At 39.5% G+C, this 20,003-nt stretch overlaps 3 protein-coding genes across 3 annotated transcripts; all 3 read left to right on the plus strand.

Moving 5' to 3' along the window:
• Nucleotides 1-2,012: 2,012 nt before the first annotated feature.
• Nucleotides 2,013-7,413, plus strand: LOC101311424 (SEC14 cytosolic factor-like). Its single transcript, XM_004289587.1, has 15 exons — nt 2,013-2,495; nt 2,666-2,792; nt 3,674-3,890; nt 3,986-4,085; nt 4,191-4,457; nt 4,660-4,737; nt 4,830-4,931; nt 4,999-5,048; nt 5,165-5,264; nt 5,564-5,863; nt 5,973-6,053; nt 6,361-6,447; nt 6,572-6,655; nt 6,769-6,834; nt 6,942-7,413. Exons 2-15 carry the CDS (start codon nt 2,762-2,764, stop codon nt 6,957-6,959), a joined length of 1,581 nt encoding a protein of 526 aa, XP_004289635.1. The 5' UTR covers nt 2,013-2,495; nt 2,666-2,761; the 3' UTR covers nt 6,960-7,413.
• Nucleotides 7,414-8,747: 1,334 nt separating this feature from the next.
• Nucleotides 8,748-11,509, plus strand: LOC101311714. The gene is made up of 2 exons (XM_004289588.1): nt 8,748-10,165; nt 10,717-11,509. Exon 1 carries the CDS (start codon nt 9,067-9,069, stop codon nt 10,150-10,152), a length of 1,086 nt encoding a protein of 361 aa, XP_004289636.1. The 5' UTR covers nt 8,748-9,066; the 3' UTR covers nt 10,153-10,165; nt 10,717-11,509.
• Nucleotides 11,510-18,650: 7,141 nt separating this feature from the next.
• LOC101314912 (protein FAR1-RELATED SEQUENCE 5-like) lies at nt 18,651-19,988 on the plus strand. Its single transcript, XM_004291959.1, has one exon. The coding sequence runs from the start codon at nt 18,651-18,653 to the stop codon at nt 19,986-19,988; it is 1,338 nt and encodes a 445-aa protein (XP_004292007.1).
• The last annotated feature ends 15 nt before the right edge of the window (nt 19,989-20,003 follow it).

Genomic DNA, 20,003 nt, shown 5'->3' on the forward strand with positions numbered 1-20,003 from the left:
GCTACTGTATTAACAGATTATACCATATGAACTAGGTTTGATATACATACTAATAATAGTGTGATTGACTGTAGTGACATATTTATATTTTGTAATGGTGTGCCATAAATTAAATTCATGTTTAAACTCTTGTTAAATGTAGTATATATTGTGATTTCAGTTCTTTTTTTTTATGTAGCATGCTCATCAACAATGGGTCACAAGCTACTTTGTCATCGTTGGATTCAGTGGAATCTGGCAGTAGTTGCTTGGCTTGAACTTGGAGGTGCTGATCTGCTGCTGCAAACACTTGGAGGTGCTGATTTGCTGCTGCAAACAAATTAAGGTTATGATGATCTGCTGCTGAACCATCAGGACATGAACTTGGAGGTGCTGATCTGCTGCTGCAAACAAAGGTTTTCTTTCACAGGTTTCCTTTCTCTCTTTTGGATTCTGCATATTTTCTTTCACATGTTTCTATTAGTTGTTAAGGGCATATCCATATTTGAGGTACTTGGTCTGTGTTAGTTAATGTTCCTTTTTTTTTTTTTTTTTTTAATTTCATGTCAAAATTTCAATGACCAAGATTGTTAGATGTTAGATTGTTATTGTTAGATGACCAAGATTGTTTAGATTGTTAGACTAAGATTGTTATGTTTAGAGTAGTCTAGTCCAATGCATCACCAAACATGGGACATCTCTAATTTAGAACTTTTTTTCCTAATCCTGGGCAACACCAAACGTGGCCCAGTATTAGTACAATTTAAGACAGTCCACACTAGTGCAGGACAGTCTTAAGAATTAAGGAGGTCTAACCTAGTACCGGGTATCAAACGTGCACTACATCTTCAGGATTACGCCTTTCGTTGGACTATGTTGTATAGAAGTCTAGAAGTTGGTTCCAGCTCGATGCTCAAATGCTTGGTTGAGTTGAGACTTACTGACACCGGTCCTTAATATATTATTATATTTTGTCTTGATAATATTTTTCAACATAAAACTACTTTAATTCATAGTGTCATTCAAAATAATGTGAAACTACTTTAATTTATTTGTGTTCATATGTTGGTTTATTTGGAAGTGGAGGAATAAGAGTGTTTTTGACTTTGAGTTTTCTATGCCTTTACTCCCAAAGAAGGTGATTTGGAGCTATATTGAGGAATGGACTAGTGCTAACTCCAAAAAGAATTCTAACACTATTTATAGTTACAAATTTCTTTCCTAGAAAATACCTAATGAGAACTGTTTTTAAGCTTAATATTGATGGCACCAGAAGCATATCCTCTGGAAAAATTGGAGCTGGTGGAGTCATAAGAGATCATAGTGGTAACTGGGTTTGTGGTTTTCAAATCAATCTTGGAGTTGGAAAAATTCTTGATGCTGACGCTTGGGGTCTATTTTATAGCCTTAAATTAGCTTCCCAGCTGCAACTTGATAATTTATGCATTGAATCCGATTATGCAGTGCTGGTCAAGCTTTTTCAATGTGCAGATTTAGATTCTTACCCTCTTGGTTCATTGATCAAAGGCTGTAAGAATTTCATGTCTTCCTTGGGAATTACTCATATTAGCCATATTTTCAGAGAATGTAATATGACTGCGGATGCCCCAGCGAAGAATAGTGTGCATCATGATCTAGGCCTGATTGTCTTTGATAACCCCCATGTTCATGCTGCTCATTCATTTCTTAATGATCTTGCTGTTATAACAAGAGTCAAGAGAGTCTCCTGCTCTAGTATTTAGTCTCTTTTGCCTATTTTGGCCTCGTTTGTAACCAAAAAAAAAACACTACTTTAATTCACAATTAATTATTTTTAAAATACAGCAGCAACTTAAAAAAAAAAAAAAAATTACAGCAATACCAAACTAGTCCTTGAAATTTTACGCGAGATAAACCCTAGGAGAGGTTCTTTTTCAATGTAAAGCGTATGGTTGACCATTCATGGAATTATGGACTTCTCATATCTGAAATGTAAGACAAACTATATTTTGCTAGATCTCCAATTCGTGTAGGTCGATGGAATGAATGTGAATAAAATTATAGTTATGGAGTACAAAATAGGCGAATACGGTTGGGAAAGGTTGGCAAATTTGCGAGGGAAATTAGAGACCAGAGAGAGAGGGAGATTGAACGGGGTGGCTTGCATTTCGCAGACTCTGTTTCTCGGCCAACCGAAACCCAAAAGTGGTCCAAAGCACAACACACCATCTCATTGTCTCCTATCAATCTTTGTTTTCTATATCAGTCATGTCGTCCTCGTCCCCCCAATCTGGCCGTTCAACACGAGAGATTAATCCGGGGGGATAAATATGCCTACCACCTTCTCTCTTACCCTCTTTCTCTCTCTCTGCGACATTCCCCTTTTTTCTTTTTTGGTAAAGACAAAACATAAAGCCAGAAAGAAGGGGAGGGGAGGACGACGATTAGTTTCGACTCTTGACCATGGGTGGTGAGGGGGTAAGTGCACCATCACTTGAGTTATAACCCCACTTAACCCCCTACATTCTTCTCTAAAGGTATTTTCTGCCATGTCCAACTCTCCTTTTGATTATTTGAATTGTTGTTCTTCTTGTATCAGAATTCAATTGGCGGGTTTTGTCATTTATTTTTTTTTAGTTTTTCTGATTTGGGTTTTATATTTTCAAGTTTGCTGATCTGGGTTTCTTTGTTTGATTGAACTTTCAAGGGTTATAGGTAGAGGTATCTATATATCTTCAGGGTTTCAGCACCTTGTGGTATATATAAGTGCTTGACTCTACTAATCCTTTGGCGATCAATCAGGATGTCTGCATCTGATGCTGACCGACGCCCTGGTATGTGTTAACATTCTTTGATTTGTGCCGTTTTGTTTGATGGGTTTATTCACATCTTGTGAAATTAAATTTCTCAATTTTGGAGTGTGTAGTTTTCCACCTTGTAGAGTAGATATGTAAATGAATGCACATATGGTCCTTGTAACAGATATTCGGGTTTAGGGTTTAACTAAAGCAGAAAAATAATGATCAATATGGTTTTGCTTACCGATGATCCGATATGCAATACAAAGTTACAAACCACATAAACTCCAAGCTTCAAGCTTGGCTGCCCTGTAGCTTTTGTAGGTTTTTCAAGTTGGGAAATAAAGGTAGTAGACTTTCTCTGGGATATTCAGAATGTTCAAGTCCAAGAGCAATGATGGCTCATGGAGAAAAACCACCCAGTGGATGAAGTTGTGTTCTCATCCATCTCTTGATCTCATTCTATAATGGAGTCATCTGAGTCCTTTGAACCAAACTTATGTTATTGAACAATTCACAACGCCCCTCTTGTCCTCAGTCGGACAGCCTCATGATCTTTTTCAATGGCTTTGATACATCTGCTTTATAGAGATAATAGAATGCATGACTTCACGAGAAAATAAGAACACAGCTGCGCATTACTATAAAGCTTTATAAAAATGTAGCCTATGCTTTATTAAGAAACTGTTGTTACTGATGGATCATAAAAAAAATTATGAAAAAGGTGTAGACTGACTATCAGTAACAATATTCTGCAGATTTTATTATTTGGTTTGTCAGGACCATTTTAATTGGGTTTCCATTTGCTACACAGATTGTTATCATTTCAGACAATTTTTTCATGTAGAAATGTGTAGGATAGAAAGGAAAAGAAGCCTCTGCGTATATTAGTCAGTTTATCTTTTTATTCGGTGCAGCTGAAAACTCTGAGGATGAGAAGAAAACAAAGCTTGGGTCTTTTAAGAAGGCAATTTCGAATTCCTTCAATAAGGGTCGCTGGAACAGTAAGGTAATGTCTTTCCCTATGGATGACATTGATGCCGAGGAGTTAAAGCAAGCCGAAGAATTTCGGCAAGTACTTATTGCGGAAGACCTGCTGCCTTCAAGACATGATGATATTCATATGATGCTAAGGTTACTGATTCTAACTTTTGATTGCTACCAACAACTTGTGATGCCCCAGTTACCAGGTTATGAATAGATTGTCATATTCTTGTATGATGGTGCAGATTTTTAAGGGCCAGGAAATTCGACCCTGAGAAAACAAAGCAAATGTGGTCTGATATGATCCAGTGGAGGAAGGAATTTGGTGCTGATACTATAATGGAGGTATTTTTTTTTATTGGTTCTATTGAAATCGGCATATAATAGAATTCATCTAGTTTGACTATTTATTATGTATCTGAACTTTTAAATTTTATTTTCTTGGGTAAGGACTTCGAATTCAAGGAAATTGATGACGTCTTGAAATATTATCCACAAGGGCATCATGGAGTTGACAAGGATGGACGCCCTGTCTATATCGAGAAGCTTGGTCAAGTAGATTCCAACAAGCTATTGCAAGTGACAAAAATGGAAAGATATGTAAAGTACCATGTACGGGAGTTTGAGAGGACCTTTGTGCATAAATTTCCTGCCTGTTCCATTGCGGCTAAGAAGCATATTGATCAGAGCACTACCATTTTGGATGTGCAAGGAGTGGTATGTAAAGTTTTGCTTTTAACATGAGCCAATTGGTTATACTCATTCATGGGATAGAAAAACTGATCTTCTAGTTAACATAATTATCAGCACATCTACAGGTGACCTCTAATATTGCTAGACATGATGTTATTTCATCTTACTTCTTACGTCCATCTTAATTTAAGAGAGGTAATGGTTACTTCATATTATTGATCTACAGGGGTTTACAAGTTTGAACAAATCTGCAAGGGAACTCATCCAATGCCTTCAGAAAGTTGATGGTGACAATTATCCTGAGGTATTCTTTCAAGTTTTACTACGTTTTTGTGGTTCCTAGCATGAAAGGTAGGTGCATTTGATGATGATGTTTGAATCTCTTGTTTACCGCAGACCCTGAACCGTATGTTCATCATCAATGCTGGTTCTGGATTTAGGCTCTTATGGAATACTGTGAAATCTTTCCTTGACCCCAAAACCACTGCAAAAATCAATGTAAGTTTATACAGATGGTAATTTAAGATTTTGTAGCAGTAATGATGCTAAACCTATTACGCTACAGGTACTGGGAAGCAGTTACCAAAGCAAGTTGCTTGAAATAATTGAAGCTAGGTAAGTATCCTTAATTTCAAGAACCATATTTTTTCATGTTCTGTTATTTATCTTGGTACTACACATTATTCTATACTTTGTTCAATCTAATCTTAGCAAGCCTTATCATGTACCAGCGAGCTGCCAGAGTTTTTGGGAGGTAGTTGTAAATGTCCTGATAAGGGTGGCTGCATGCTTTCTGATAAGGGCCCATGGAATGATCCAGAAATAATGAAGGTGAGATTACTACTGTTAGACTTCCAAATTATTATCGATCCACAACCTAACTGCTGAAGCTTTGGAGAATAGTGGTGAACAACACATATCATGGTATCAAAGTAGGGAGAATTAAAATTCAATCCTTTAATCACAATTTCTCAATATTAAGTTGAGTTCCACATGTATGGTTCTACTGGTGGAGAGACACCTACATTTGAGGAGAAAATGTAATAGTATAAGTTTATTGTCCTTGTACTGTATATTTGATTGTTTGATGTGAACAAAAGATCATGAAATCTGTTATTTTGATGAGGCAGATGGTACATAGTTATGCTGAGGAGCGTGAGGCTGAAGCCAAATCCTCTAGCAAAACTACATCCGGCAATATGGATTCAAGCAATAAGGAGTCTAACAAGGAGGCGGGTGAAAAGGAGTCAGGAAAAACGGAGCCAGGCAAAACGGAGTTGGCCAAAAATGAGGAGTCCAGCAAAACTGAGTCGGACAAAAATGAGTCTGGGAAAAAGGAGTCAGGCAAGATGGAGGAGAAGGTCTCTGAAGAAGAGAAGACAATCTCTGAACATGTGATGGCTCACCCTTACCCTCACCCTCACCCAGATGTACGTAGACCTTTGCCCAAGTTTTCCTTTTCATTTTTGTGTGTTTATGGCTGCCGTGCAAACTGTGTTGCCTCAATGCTTAATAGTCTGACTTATTTTGCATTTTTAGCGATCTGATTCAGTCTGCTCAGATGCTTTCTTGGAGGCTAATGACATTCAGATAGATCATTTATCTCCTGTGCCTGAAGAAGTAAGCTCAGTGAACTTCCATGTTCCATCTACATATGCAATTGTGATCCGTGACACCTTTATTGCTTTTGTTAATTGTAAGACTTTTAGCATCATACTGTAACAATTACAACGTCAAAGGGGGTAGAGCCATTTATGAATGAAACTTCAGGTTTTCAAACGCTTCCAGAAATGGTGGACAACTAGTTTCTTAGATTCGTACAATTACTGCAATTTTTTGCAAGACTCATTTACATCCATCAGCAACTCCTGTTTGCATATTAGTCAACCTTAAACTTTTTAATATCTCATATTCTCATCTTCTGCAGCTTTCAACTCCCATGGGAAGTGAAAAAGAGGAAAAGCTTAGAGCTGCTCTCACTGCCTTAGAACAACAGCTGACTGCAACCAAGCAGGTATCTTGATGTTTCTGAATCCTTTTATATAATTTTCATATTGTGAAAGGGAAGATCTAAATCTAGAGAACTAAAATGCATGTGGTGATTTTCGCATTTTCTATTTGTGCGGATGGTCGACAAGGCTGAGGTTGAGAAAGAGCTAAAGCTGAAGGCTGCTCTCGATCGTGTCAATGCCTTGGAAAAAGAGCTAACAGAAACAAAGAAGGTAAACTTCTGATCCTCTTGGGTTCAAACATCGAAGCTGGCATGCAAAATTGTAAAACTAAAGGACCAAGAGGAGAAAAACATAGACATTCATTATTTGTTTCATTGTTGCAGACACTTGATGAAACCCGTATTAAACAAGAGGAGCTTCTAGCCACTGTTGGGAAGGAAAAGAAGTTTGTATGTTTTTTAAATGCCTTAAATTTCCTTGGCAAGTGAAAGTTTACGCATATTTCGAGTTTTATTTCTAGTAATATCTGACCTTGTACTGTTCTTGGACTGTGCAGAGTATATTCTGTTGGTGAGGCGCACCATATAAACATATATGTAGTATGGTGGATTAGTGGCTCAGGCTTGAGTGGTTCTCATGAGGGCTGAAGTGGAAATACCGTTTGGCTATCTGTCTTTTGGGCTACTTTCAGATGAAAGAACTGTCACTTGCATATGGAGGAAAGCTTCGCAAAGCTAGACATAGATGTTATATGAGGAATACCAAAGTAGCAACGAAAATGACAATCTAAATATGCCGACTCCTCATAGAAGTTGGAGCCTCCTCTTGGGTTAGCATTTAAGAACTATGTATATAGAAGTAGCTATTAAGAAGAAAAACATGCGCCTGGGGCTTCGAAATACATATGAGAGATCATCAATTGGAGCCAAAAGTGCAAAACTGATGCAAAGGGCAAGAAATGTTCAACAGAAACAATGGAACTATGAGCTCCTTCAGATGCATACAATTTGCAAGAGATATTATGAAGATTTGGATCCCAGTCAATAGGGTGATTGACATTCTTGGATGCCAATTAAGATGAGAACTCTATGGCTGCAGGAGGGGATTTTGTTTAATTTGGTTTGCACTTGTATGTGATATGGAGAAAAAATGCAAGTGATGCTTCTGCAATTGTAACATGTTAAGTTTAAACAGAATTTCAGTTTTTGAGATAAAGAAAAGATATTAGTATATTAGGTGCTAGTCCCCAGTTGAAAATTCCTTCTCTCATTATTATTATTATTATTATTTTTTGTAAATAATCTTGTACCATATATTTGATTAGATGTCCTCGTTCATTTCTCTGTTCCAATTAATAAGTTAGGTCCCTGATGAAAGCCAGAAGTATCGCGTTTCACTTATTTCATTGTTTTTGTTCGGGTTCAGGAAACCAGCGAACTCTTTTGACAACCCAAAAACTCTCTAACAAAGAAAATATGGTTTCTATAGTCAAATTTGACATAGTTAAGAGAAAATGTCATTTATTATTTTATCATTTTTTCTCTCTTTTTTCTTTCCCGTTGTTTTCTCTTCTTCCTCTAAGAAAGAGTTGTATATGTATAATATTATAAAAATAATAAAATAAGTTTCAAATTTAACTCTTTTGTTGAAGAGAAAATGACTCAAAAATGACATTGCCAACTCACATGTCAAATTTTGAAATTGACAAAAAATTAACGATTTAGGGAAGAGTCAGCGCACGGTCAGACCCGACCTCGAGCCAAAACCAGTCCGAGTCTTCGCCCGACCCGCACATTGAGGCCTATTCCGAGCACCTGACGACGTCCGACCAACCTAGATCGAATCCTCTCTTCTCCTAGACTTTTCAAATCATGCAAACGTTAAGGTTTGATCGGAAGCCCGATTCGACCTTTACTTTCCCCGCGACTCTAGATTCCCTTTTCTCTGCATGTGGTGAGTTTTGTAATCCTCTCAACAATTTCTACAATCTTGCATATTCAGTTTTCCCGATTAATGAAGTCTCTATAATTGTGGAAGTTTAAGCATGAAGAGGTCCACAAGATCAAAAGCCGCAGATCTGATACCATGTTAACATTAATGGTTTTTTTTAAAGAAATAGAAACAAAGTAATGGTCTATTTTTTGTTGAATATATAATTTTTATATAAAATTTTGATAAAATTTTCATCAATATTCGATATTTTTTTTAATATATCTATTAAGATTTCATTTTTTCAAACCATAATCATCAATATTTTAGTTTTTACTCTAACCTCAGCTCTGCGTAACCCAATCGACGCGGTGACGCTCACGCGCCTATTCCAACTAGGTGTACATAGGAAGACCGAAGGACCTAGCTGCTAGCCCATCCACCGATCCACCCCACACCCAACAAAGCAAACCCAATATTTCTCCCTTTCATTTCATTTCTCCGCGACTCCACCACCACACCCACCACTCCTCTTCTTCTTCTTCTCCTTCTCCTTCTCCCTCAGCAGTCTGTGACAAGTTCCCTCAAAGCCTTCCACCATTCCAGACCCTCAAAGAGAAAGGGACGCCTCTTCTAGGCTCCACCACATCCAGTTAGCCACTCTCTCCCCTCACTCCTTATGCCCTCGATCTCTATCTTCATCTTCTTCTTCTTCATCTTCTTCATCCTCTTCTTCCTCTTCCTCTTCTCCGATGTTCTCCACCCCATTTGTGCTCTCCTTCGCCCTCTTCCTCTCCCTCCCTCTCCTCTTCCTCCTCGCCCCTCATTTCCTCCCTCCCAACAACCAAATCCCCATCCCCGCCGCCGATGAAATCGACGACCAGGCCCTCTTCTCCCGCGCCGTCCGATCCAAATCCTCCTTCACCCGCTTCTCCCTCGATTCCAAAACCAAACCCAAAATCGCCTTCCTCTTCCTCACCAACACCGACATCCACTTCGCCCCCCTCTGGCAACGCTTCTTTTCCAAAACTGCCCCCAATCTTTTCAATATTTACGTCCACGCCGATCCTTCTATCAACATCACCATCCCTCCCGGTGTTTTCCGCGACCGTTTCATCGCCTCCAAGCGGACCTATCGTGCCTCCCCTACCCTCATCTCCGCCACGCGCCGAATGCTCGCCACCGCCATTCTCGACGATCCGGCCAATACCTTCTTCGCTGTCCTCTCCCAGCACTGCGTGCCTCTCCATTCCTTCAGATATGTCTACCGCTCCCTCTTCGCCTCCCCCACTTTTGACAAGTCCCGGCTGCCCACCGACTCCGACGCCCAGTTGACTCGGATGGGAGTCAATGTCCGCTACAGGAGCTTCATCGAAATCCTCTCCAAATCCAACAATCTCTGGAAACGCTACGCCGCCAGGGGGAGGTTTACCATGATGCCGGAGGTCCCTTTCGACAAGTTCCGGGTCGGGTCGCAGTTCTTTATGCTCACGCGCCATCACGCATTGGTGGTTTTGAAGGACCGGCAGCTGTGGAAGAAATTCAAATTGCCGTGTTATCGGGAAGACGAGTGTTACCCTGAAGAGCACTACTTTCCCACCCTATTGTCAATGGCGGATCCGGATGGGTGTACCCATTATACTCTGACCCGGGTTAATTGGACGGGTACGAAAAATGGCCACCCCTACACTTACCGACCCGGTGAAGTGTCGGCAAAGCTTATTTATCAACTACGTCAGTCAAATTATTCCGACTCTTACTTGTTCGCGAGGAAATTCTCGCCGGATTGCTTGAAACCCTTGTTGGATTTATCTGAGAATGTCATTTTCCGGGACTGAGGCATTTACCCTGGTAAGTTAATTTTTTTGTTTAGTTTTCCATTTCCATTTGCTCTCAATTTTCTCGGTTGGAGAATTTTCTGTTGAGTTACTGAGTCAACTCGGATAGATTGTTAGCTAGGAGAATATTGACCCAAACAAACATCTTGTTGCAATGTTGTTAGGTTGAATGAGAATAAAGTCATGTGCATTATACATTTCTGATGTCAATGAACTAGGCTGGGTTAGTTTGCAAATAGGGGAGTGCTTATTTGTGTTGGTCGTTTATAAAATCACAGTTGAAATGATGAATAATGTAGTTATTAAGTGATCATGGGAGGTGGATGAATGGATGGTTTCTTAGACTGAAAGAACCTTCTTGCTTGCTAGTTGTTTCAACTGGGATGCCACTCATGAAAAGCTTCCTTTTTTTAATGATTGGATCTTAAACCTGTCCTTTTCTCAGTGTCCTCTCCCTATCCTTTGAGCTGGCTAAAATGGGGTCTTGCTCAAGTTTTGTTTTGTAACTTTTAGATTTGCGGTAATTCAGATGAGTTAACAACTGGGATATGTGCGGTTCTGCAGGTTAAAAAGGGCCAGTGAAGATAAATTAATTTTTGAAGTTGGAGATACTGATTGGGAAGGTGGTTTTGGAGAGGCGCAAGTAGATTTGCCCACAAACCACAAAAACCCATAGGAAGGTTCCAACTGAGTGTCTGTCTCGGACAAGAACAAGAACAAGAAGATAATGTTTATCACCAAAGACAGTGTGCGAGAGAGAGAGACTTGAGCAAGAAAGTGAGTGCAGTGCAAATGTAGAGAAGAGAAACAAAAGGCAAGGTACTTGTTCTTTTTTTACTGCCAAATTTGTATTTTGTGGTGTTTGATAGTGGGAGTTAGTACACTAAAACCAGCAAGCAAAGCAAAGCAAGCAGGACATAGTGTAACAGTGTTAGTTAGCAGAAGGTCCTTTGTCTTCTTGGATGCGTGTAATTTGTACATACATATATGAAGTGGGAATCTTGATCAATCTTGTACCCCTTTTGACAAAAATAAACAAAGGTCACTGTAATCAGGGGCACATTATTTCTGACCCTGATCTAGTAGAAGAAACCGGATCCAATGCTTCAATTCCTATCCTTTTCTTTTCTCCCTTTTCTTGCCACCTTTCCCTTTTTCACTGTAATTACCTTGAACTTCTACCATGTTACGCCGACTAGGTATGAACCTTCCATTGATGTAATGATAGCTAGTTATTATTTACAGAATAGACAGAAAATGGTTATGGGGATAAATAGTCATATGTTGGGTACCTTGAAAAAAATTGAATTTCGTAGATTTCTACCAGTATGGAGGAACTTCCAGTATGAGCTGCATATAATACTCTTATGGAAAATGCAATGCTGAAGCAACAGGCATACATTTTTTTCTTCATTTCAAAGAATGTATGGCTGTGTTGTTGGGAGGTGGAACGTGGAGAACAGAAATATAGTACAGCATGTTCCTGTCTCGGTTGTCCTTGTTGATTGTATTTCAAGTCTGAAATTGATTTTAGCGCGAGAGACAGACTATTCTATGATTGTCGATATGAGCTGGAATCTGCTGCTATTAAAATGAAATGGATACATCCTCGCACTCGGCACCACATGAAAGCAATCCCTTGAATCAATAGCGGTAGGCCAACAAATCACTAAGCTCTGCTTTTGCTTTCGCTGTGGTGGTACTAGTCTAGTACTAGTTTCAAAAACATAACGTAGTTTTGTTATTCCTTGTATTACTTTTCTTGTTAAAATCAAAATGTAATTTTCGTTAATCGACTGCCCTTCTTTCACACCATAAATTTGTTTGTAAGTCTAGTATGATGAAATAACTACATAGTTAGTATGAGATTCTTGATGAGTTACACTGATATTGATTGAAGTTAAATCGCAATAAAACTTTTACTGACCAGGATCCAAACGAGGGAGCAATTTACCAAAGATGATGAGGGCTATAAAAGACGATCTAAAATGTTAAAATTGGTCTTAAGGGTAGAACATGTCAATGATCGTTATTCTGTCTATTTTTCGTCCAAAAATCATTGACATGCTCCACGCCTCCACCCTCATGAACAAATAACTAAACTATAAAATGAGGTTATTATATTTTATAATGGACAAAATAAACTATAATATTTTGACAAAATAGACAGAATACCTATTTTCCTTGGTTCGATTCTATTAACAAACATAAGTAAGATCTTATATGATTAATTGCTCTATCCCTCTATCCCTCTCTATCAAACCCTAACCATCTTGGCTTGGGTATCTATAAATGGTGTCGATCACAATCACCATGCAGATCCTCAATCTTTGCCTCTCAGAATCTCTTTAGGGCCATCTATCAATGACCATCCCCAAACAAATCAACCTCTCTTGACTCACCTCTCCGCATAAACCAAACTTTGTTTATCTTTGGCGAGGTTCTGAAAGAAGGCTTCCTCGCCAAAGAACAAGAAGATCTTAAAGTAACATTAAGAATGGCTTGGAATGGTGTTCTTTTTCTAGCATTAGCCAATTCTTCTATGCTTTTGATTATAGAAGTAGGCTTACAGAATAAGTGAGTGAATACAATTAATGAGTGGTCCATCTTATGTACTACCATGAGTCTTGACTCACAGGAGATGATAACGGTAGAGTATGTAATGGTTGCTTCTGGCATTCGTTTTTTTATCTTAATATATCAAGTCGTGATTGACTTTTTCAAAAACAAAGTAGACAAAATAACTAAACTATAAGATGAGGTTATAATTTTTCAATAAAACAAAATACAACACAAATGTTTTGAGAACTCACATCCCAGCCGATCTAAATGGAAGTTTAAGTTGAAACTAAAAGATGAGTAACAAAATTTTAGTTACAAAAGTGATGTTATTTGGAGATGAGTGAGTAAAATAACACACATTAAAAACTGAATGTGAATCCATGACTTTAGTTTTGGTGTGTTGTGTGACCAATAATATATACGTTGTCTTCAATTTTGGAGGGTTTTTGAATTTTGATGCTACACCATTCGGTGAAGCCGAAACATCTGTGGGTGTGTGGGATCTTTCTTAGTTTTTAGATTACATTGAGTCAAAAATAATTAAATAAACGTAAACAGTGTCAAGGAATCACGGAGGAACGAAGTCATGTTTTTCAAATACGAAGATGAGCCTTCGGTTGTCATGTCCAGTTTGGCTTAAATCTGAGGCTTAAATAGATTAGATGACGTATATTTTAGTTAAAACATCATGTATTCAAGTAAGTCAAGTTTGGTGATCTTGCTAATTGACCATCTTGCTTGCTCACCTTTTATTATATAGAAAAACCAGATTGGAATTGATACTCTATGCCGTCTGGATCTGAAGGACTTTTCATGCTAACACTCCATTCTTGACTATGGACATCTTGGTGGTTTCTTCTTTGTCTTCTTCTTTTACCTAGTTCTTGTCTACTAAAAACTTTTGATTGGGGTATCAAATGATATATTGATTATATATTTTAAAGTTTGACATTTTAATATTGTTAGACTCCCTCTAAGTTTTTGTTGTTGTTGAAGTTGTGCTAACCATAGCAGCCGCAGCCTAGCAGGTCTTCCTCTGAAGGTGTATGCCTGGTCCGACAGAACACTATCACGGCGGCGGCGGCGGGCGAGCGAGAAAGGACATAGTGTGAGTCCAGTTGGTGGAAGAAAGTTAATCATTCCTATGCTAACAAGTTAACTTTAGAAGTTAATTATTCCTACGCTATGCATTAAGGCATTACCGTTTATGTCTTTAATGTCTTTAATTTTGATTGTTTTAGTACATGGTGTTTTAGAGGCTTCTCCTTGTAATTTATTTCTCTCATAAAAAAAAAAAAATTAGAAGTCAAATATCAAATTTAATTCACAAAAAAGGAAAAAATAAGATATCTAAAGTGTAATGTGAACTCCTCAAATTTGAGAATTGAGAAAATAAATTATTTTAATAATTAGTTGAAGAATATAATGAGAAACAATTAAACATGATTGTAATAGTTAATTACAATAGCTCTTAAGGAGAAAAAAGCTCTCCCTTCTTCTCTTTCTCTCGAAACCCTACGAACGCACTCGGCTTTTGATAGCGGCGGCTCGGCAAATCTCCTGCCTTGCGGCAGCGCAACTTGGTGTAAGGAGGCTGGTAGTGCCTTCTTTCCTTATCCCCTCCTTGGTGGAGTCGGTGAAGTTATTCGTCGGAGCCCTTGGAATTTTGGAGTGAATTTGGTTTGCTATCTTGGTAGCCAGATTCATATGTGTTCATATCCCAATCCGGGACAACTGTCTAAGGCAAAAGCACAAGGCAAGCGGAGGTTAGGGGTGCCTTCGCAGCAGTCTGCTGATTTTGTTAGTGAGGAGGTAAGCTACTTCCCTATGGATTTGACTATGGGGATGAACATGTAACAGCTCAGTCCCTATTATTAAGATATTGTCTGCTTTGGGCCCACCGGCCCTCACGGTTTTGTTCTTAAGGTTTCACCTTAAAATGTGTCTCAATATAAGGTGCTAGCTCTGCACATATAAGCACAACAACTTGTCTCCCTCGGGCGATATGGGACAGGTGCACCTACTAGCCTGCCTGCCTAGTTAGGTCACCACAATCCACTAGGCAGGCAGGCTAGTAGGTACACCCATCCCACATCGCCCGGGGGAGACAAGTTGTTGTGCTTATGTGTGTAGAGCTAGGCAGGCAGGCTAGTAGGTGCACCTGTCCCATATCGCCCGAGGGAGACAAGTTGTTGTGCTTATGTGTGTAGAGCTAGCACCTTATATTGAGACGCGTTTTGGGGGTAAAACCTCAAAAACAAAACCGTAAGGGCCAGTGGGCCCAAAACGGACAATATCTTAATGGTAGGGACTGGGCTTTTACAAATGGTATTAGAGCCTGTCCCCGGCCAGAAGTGTGCCGACGCGGACGTTGGTCCCTTAAGGGGTGGATTGTGGTGACCTAACTAGGCATACAAGCTAGTAGGTGCACCCGTCGGCCACATCGCCAGGGGACAACAAGTTGAGTGCTTATATGTGCAGAGCTAGCACTTTATATTAAGACGCGTTTTGGGGTGAAACCTCAAGAACAAAACTATGAGGGCCGGTGGGCCCAAAGAGGACAATATCTCAATGGTAAGGACCGGGCTGTTATATAACAAGTCGTTGTTGATGATACCACTGGTGCGTCCAGGCTTTTCGCAGCTTGTTGGTGGTGGTGGTGGTTGGTCTGGCTAGGCTGGGACTGACGACGGGGAAGTTGAAGTTCGACGGGCAGTGAAAGCGCCGGCGAGACCAATTTTTTGTTTTCTTTGTGCTGTTAGTGAGAGAGGTGGTGATGTGAACGGGGGTCGGCGTTGGTGATGCGACAGTACTTCCGACAATGGCTACGTCGGCGTTGCTGGTCTTGGGCGGCAAAGGGGTAGCGGCTGCTAGGGTAACATTCTTGGCTCATTGAGGATTTGGGCTTGTATGGGCCTGGGTTGAATTAGCTAGGGCTTCCCTTGAGTGGGCCTTGGCTAATGAAGTTGGGCTTGGGCCCTTAGCTTAAATTTAGTTTTGGTCTAGGTTAACAAGTGTGTCTGTAGAGTATTTAATAGTTTTCTGCGGATCCTAGTTTACTTGTAAAATCGTGCTTAATCGCTACAAGGTGAGTGTACTTAGGATTTCATAGCTTATACTTTAGCTAGTATAGAACTTGCAATTCTGCAAGACAATGCTTTATAACGACCCCACTGGAGTACGTCGTCTTTGTACTGTTTGCTCTGATTTAAATGGAATGACCTTTTGATCAAAAATTACAATAGCTCTTATGAAACATTTAAAAATTTGATGGCCCCACAATTGTGAGAGGCTCTAGACAGAAGTCTCCTTTGCCTTACCTTAAGGCTGGCAATGGCATGAGGAGAGCAGGAGGTGTTGGATCACCCTTTGTAAATGCGCCGCTACTGCACCCTCTTCGGACGGCTTCCGTCGTCAAGGTGACTGATCGATTGCACCAATGACTTCGTCGCCGCATCCTTGCACAGTGTTCTCCAAATCAAAACTACGTACGAGGTGCAAACTAGGTCTGTAAACTCTGATCTGATCTGACCCTAGCTGTCCCAAACATAGCACCACCACATAATTTCCCAATCACGCACCATATCAACACGTGGAGATTCGATCCAACCCACCCCAGACTACACAAAAGCAAGCCATCTACCGTAAGGCCACAACCAAACCTCGACTCCCAACTTGATCTTCTTCTTCCATCAGCCACCACAGTCATCCAAGACTCGCTTGGAGTCTGCAAGGCCTATTCGACGACGGCTAGAAGGTATGTTGCCGGGCAGGGGAGGAACTCACAGTGTTTTCGCAGGCGCGTGCAAGTTATGCTTTTTATAACATTAACATTTTTGTTATTATATATACTAGAGTTCTTTCTAGATCATTGTAATTGTTTCATTTCTAATGAAATTATTTTTTAATAATATATATGGGTAAATTCCTTTTATGGTACCTGAGATATGACATATTGGACAGTTTGGTACTTAATGTTTAAAAGATGACACTTTAGTATCTCAAGTTATGCTTCTTATGACAGTTTGGTATTTCTAGGCTGGAGGTTGTGGTATTTCTTTTTTCTTTTTTCTTTTTTTTTCCTGCTTTGAGACCTAGGCTTGGGATTGGGTCCATTTTTGGGCCCTCCCTTGGCTTCGATTTTGGGAACTATCTTGCTTTTATTCTTTATTTTATTATTTTGATTTTTGTTGTTGTTGAAATTATACGGTCTTGTCGCTAATATTACCTTATCTCTATATGGTAGGGTGTGAGAGGCTATATGCCAGTCTATGCATCTTATATGCCTCCTTATCTGCTATAGGTAGGCTACTTGTCTTTTGCTTAATCAAATGGTAGCAACCATCTAGTGATAGGATGAAACTAAGCGTCGTCGGGTTTATTCAACAACGACAATATAATAGAAAAACTACATTATTGAACATTAGGATATACAATCGTGATACATATGTGGTGATTTTTTCATTATGTCACCGCTGTGACAAAGCAAAATGGAGTCGTCATTAGAGTAGTAGTCTTTACTAGTTGGTGCTTGTTCGAATACAAGTATTTTGAGGATCAATTTCGATACTACGTCGTGATTTGTTCTAGATGCTTATTGTAATCAGACATTTACGCTACATGCCCCTATTTGTATTCGACAATTTCATTTATAAAGCGTTGAGGACAGGCTAGGCCATATACAACAGACGATCTCTTGCAGTCAAGCTTTTCATAGAAGGAAAGGATCACCACTCGTTCACACTTCGGGCTTCTCCTACTTTACATGGAAGCGAAGGATAAACTCATAAACAAGTTATATGTATATAACAAATGGGTGTTACTATATGTACCCAGCAAATTACAAAATGTACCTAGCATTAATTATCTTTCCATGTTTACCCCTATTTGAATAAACAATGAATTGAAAATTGCAAAGCAAATTCAACTACAGTATGTTCTTGCCTTCAAGAAACCTCTCCTTTGTCCTTCATTATCATCAAGATTGATTGTATGGTGTAGGACCATGAGGGCATAATCATAAATATGATGAGAGCTTGGGACAAACACAGATTTTTTAACAGATCGACATTGAGAATAAGAAAAGTTAACCCAGATTTCATGAAGTATCAGAATAAAAATTGATGGTGGGTTGCAATCTTGGAGGACTATTGTCTTACATCTCTCTCTCTCTCACACTATATCTCACTCTTCTCTTATTTGAATTTACCTTCTATGATTCTTTTGCTATCATTAGGATTTATGACCTTTTCGTTTTTCAATTTACTGTGGGAGACGTCTAGAATGTACCCAGAGGGTGCTGCACCCAGATGTCTGCCCGTGTCGACGAAACAGAGGCCAGACGTGGGTTATCTGATACGTATAGGGTTGGGGTAAATACGGGGTTAGTATTTGGGGGTTTGGGTAAATACGGGGTAAGATTATAGAGGTAAATACACATATGTATTTTGGTTTGGATTATATTTTATTTTTGTCGTGTAAACAGATGTAAAAAAAGTCGGGTGTCTGGGCTGTAGTGAGTGTTTGTTATCGAAGGGAAAAAGGAAAGCAGGAACCAGAATCGACTAAATGGTAGATTGAGGTTGCCTACCCAAACGGGATCCCGATACACCGTAGGTATGGACTTTCTACAGCTCATGAAGTGATGCAATTATCATTGTGAGCACACTGAAATTGTGACCGTGTGTTTTTGCATATGAGCAGGTGTTTCATGAGTGGAAGATGGAGATCACATTTCATAAAAGGCGATGAATATCTGATAGGCTATTGGGTTTAACAGATCTGTTGTATACCAGGTGATTTAAGTGGTGTATAGTTAATTGTATACTCGATAACTCTGAAATCGAATTCGGTGCTACGTATCGGGATTGAATAGCTGATCGGAGAATGTTTTGTTTTGCAGATTAAAGAGAAGAGATATGGATGACGGTGTCGAAATGGACGAGACAGACGAATCAGGTCTCCGATTCAGCAACGAAAAGTACCACGATATTGTCATTTCAGCCGAGGATGAGGATTGTTTGATTGAAGATGCATGGAAGGATACCTTAGAAATTATGGAAGATCCGGTGATTTTGATCGAGGAACAAGAAGTTGGAAGGGATAACAGCGATGAACATGGAAATTCAAAATCTGTTGGAGTAGATGATATTACAGATGAAACAATATTTAGCTCTGAATGGTATGCTGCTTTGAAGGGAAAAAATATGAAGTTGCTTAGATTTGAAGACGTGAAGGACATAAGTTTTAGCAGTTTGGCTGAAGCGGACAAGTTTTATGCCTATTATGCATTTGTTGTTGGGTTTAGTAGGAGGTGTTTTAAGCATGACAAGGCAGTAATCAATGACGTCGAATGTGTGAGGAGGAGGGCATGGTGTTGTTCAAAACAGGGTTATGAAGATAGTGCAGCCAAGAAAAAGCGAAAGAAAGTTTACGAGACGGACAAATTGGTTACTGAAGAAGCCGCCAATGAAAAAGAAGAAGAGTGTGAGGACGCAACCGCATTGAATAAGAAGAAGAAGAAGAAGATGAAGACTGCTCTGAGGGGAATTAAGTATTCAAGAATAGGTTGTGAGGCTGTTTTTCAGGTGAGATTAAACAGGCGCACGATGGAGTACGAAGTTGTGAGTTTTGTGCCAGACCACAATCACGAAGTTGCCGAACCGTATGAGAGACAGTTTCTACGATCTTGCAGGGAGGTGACTATGGATGACGTCCGTGTTGTGCTATCTCTTCAAATGGCACAGGTGCCTACTAGTGTTGCGTATGAATTTATGGCACTTCAAGCAGGGGGTCCTGAGTTTGTTGGATTCATGTTGAAAGATTTGTACAACAAATTAGATGAAGTGAAAAAAAATAATGTGAAAAGGGGCGATGCAGAGTCTGCCATCGATTGGCTCAGAATGAAAGGACGTGAAGAAGGTCATTTTTTTGGTAGATTTACCCCCGATTGGGAAGGGAGGCTTGCTAATTTGTTTTGGAGGGATAGTGAGTCCCTTCTTGACTACAATGCCTTCGGTGATGTTGTCATAATAGATAGTACGTACAAGACCAACATATATAGTTGTCTCGTCATTTTATTTATAGGTTTGTACAACCATAGAAGGACTGTGTTGTTTGCATCTGCTATTGTTACTGATGAGAAGGAGGCAACATTTAGTTGCGTCATTGAGAAATTCCTTCAGAGCATGAATAACAAACATCCAATTACTGTTCTAACGGATGGGGATGAAGTTATGCGTACTGTGTTGAAAAAATTGATGCCTACGACATGACACAGGCTATGTGCT

The sequence above is a fragment of the Fragaria vesca genome, linkage group LG2 (assembly GCF_000184155.1).
Source record: "Fragaria vesca subsp. vesca linkage group LG2, FraVesHawaii_1.0, whole genome shotgun sequence".
Taxonomy (NCBI): domain Eukaryota; kingdom Viridiplantae; phylum Streptophyta; class Magnoliopsida; order Rosales; family Rosaceae; genus Fragaria; species Fragaria vesca.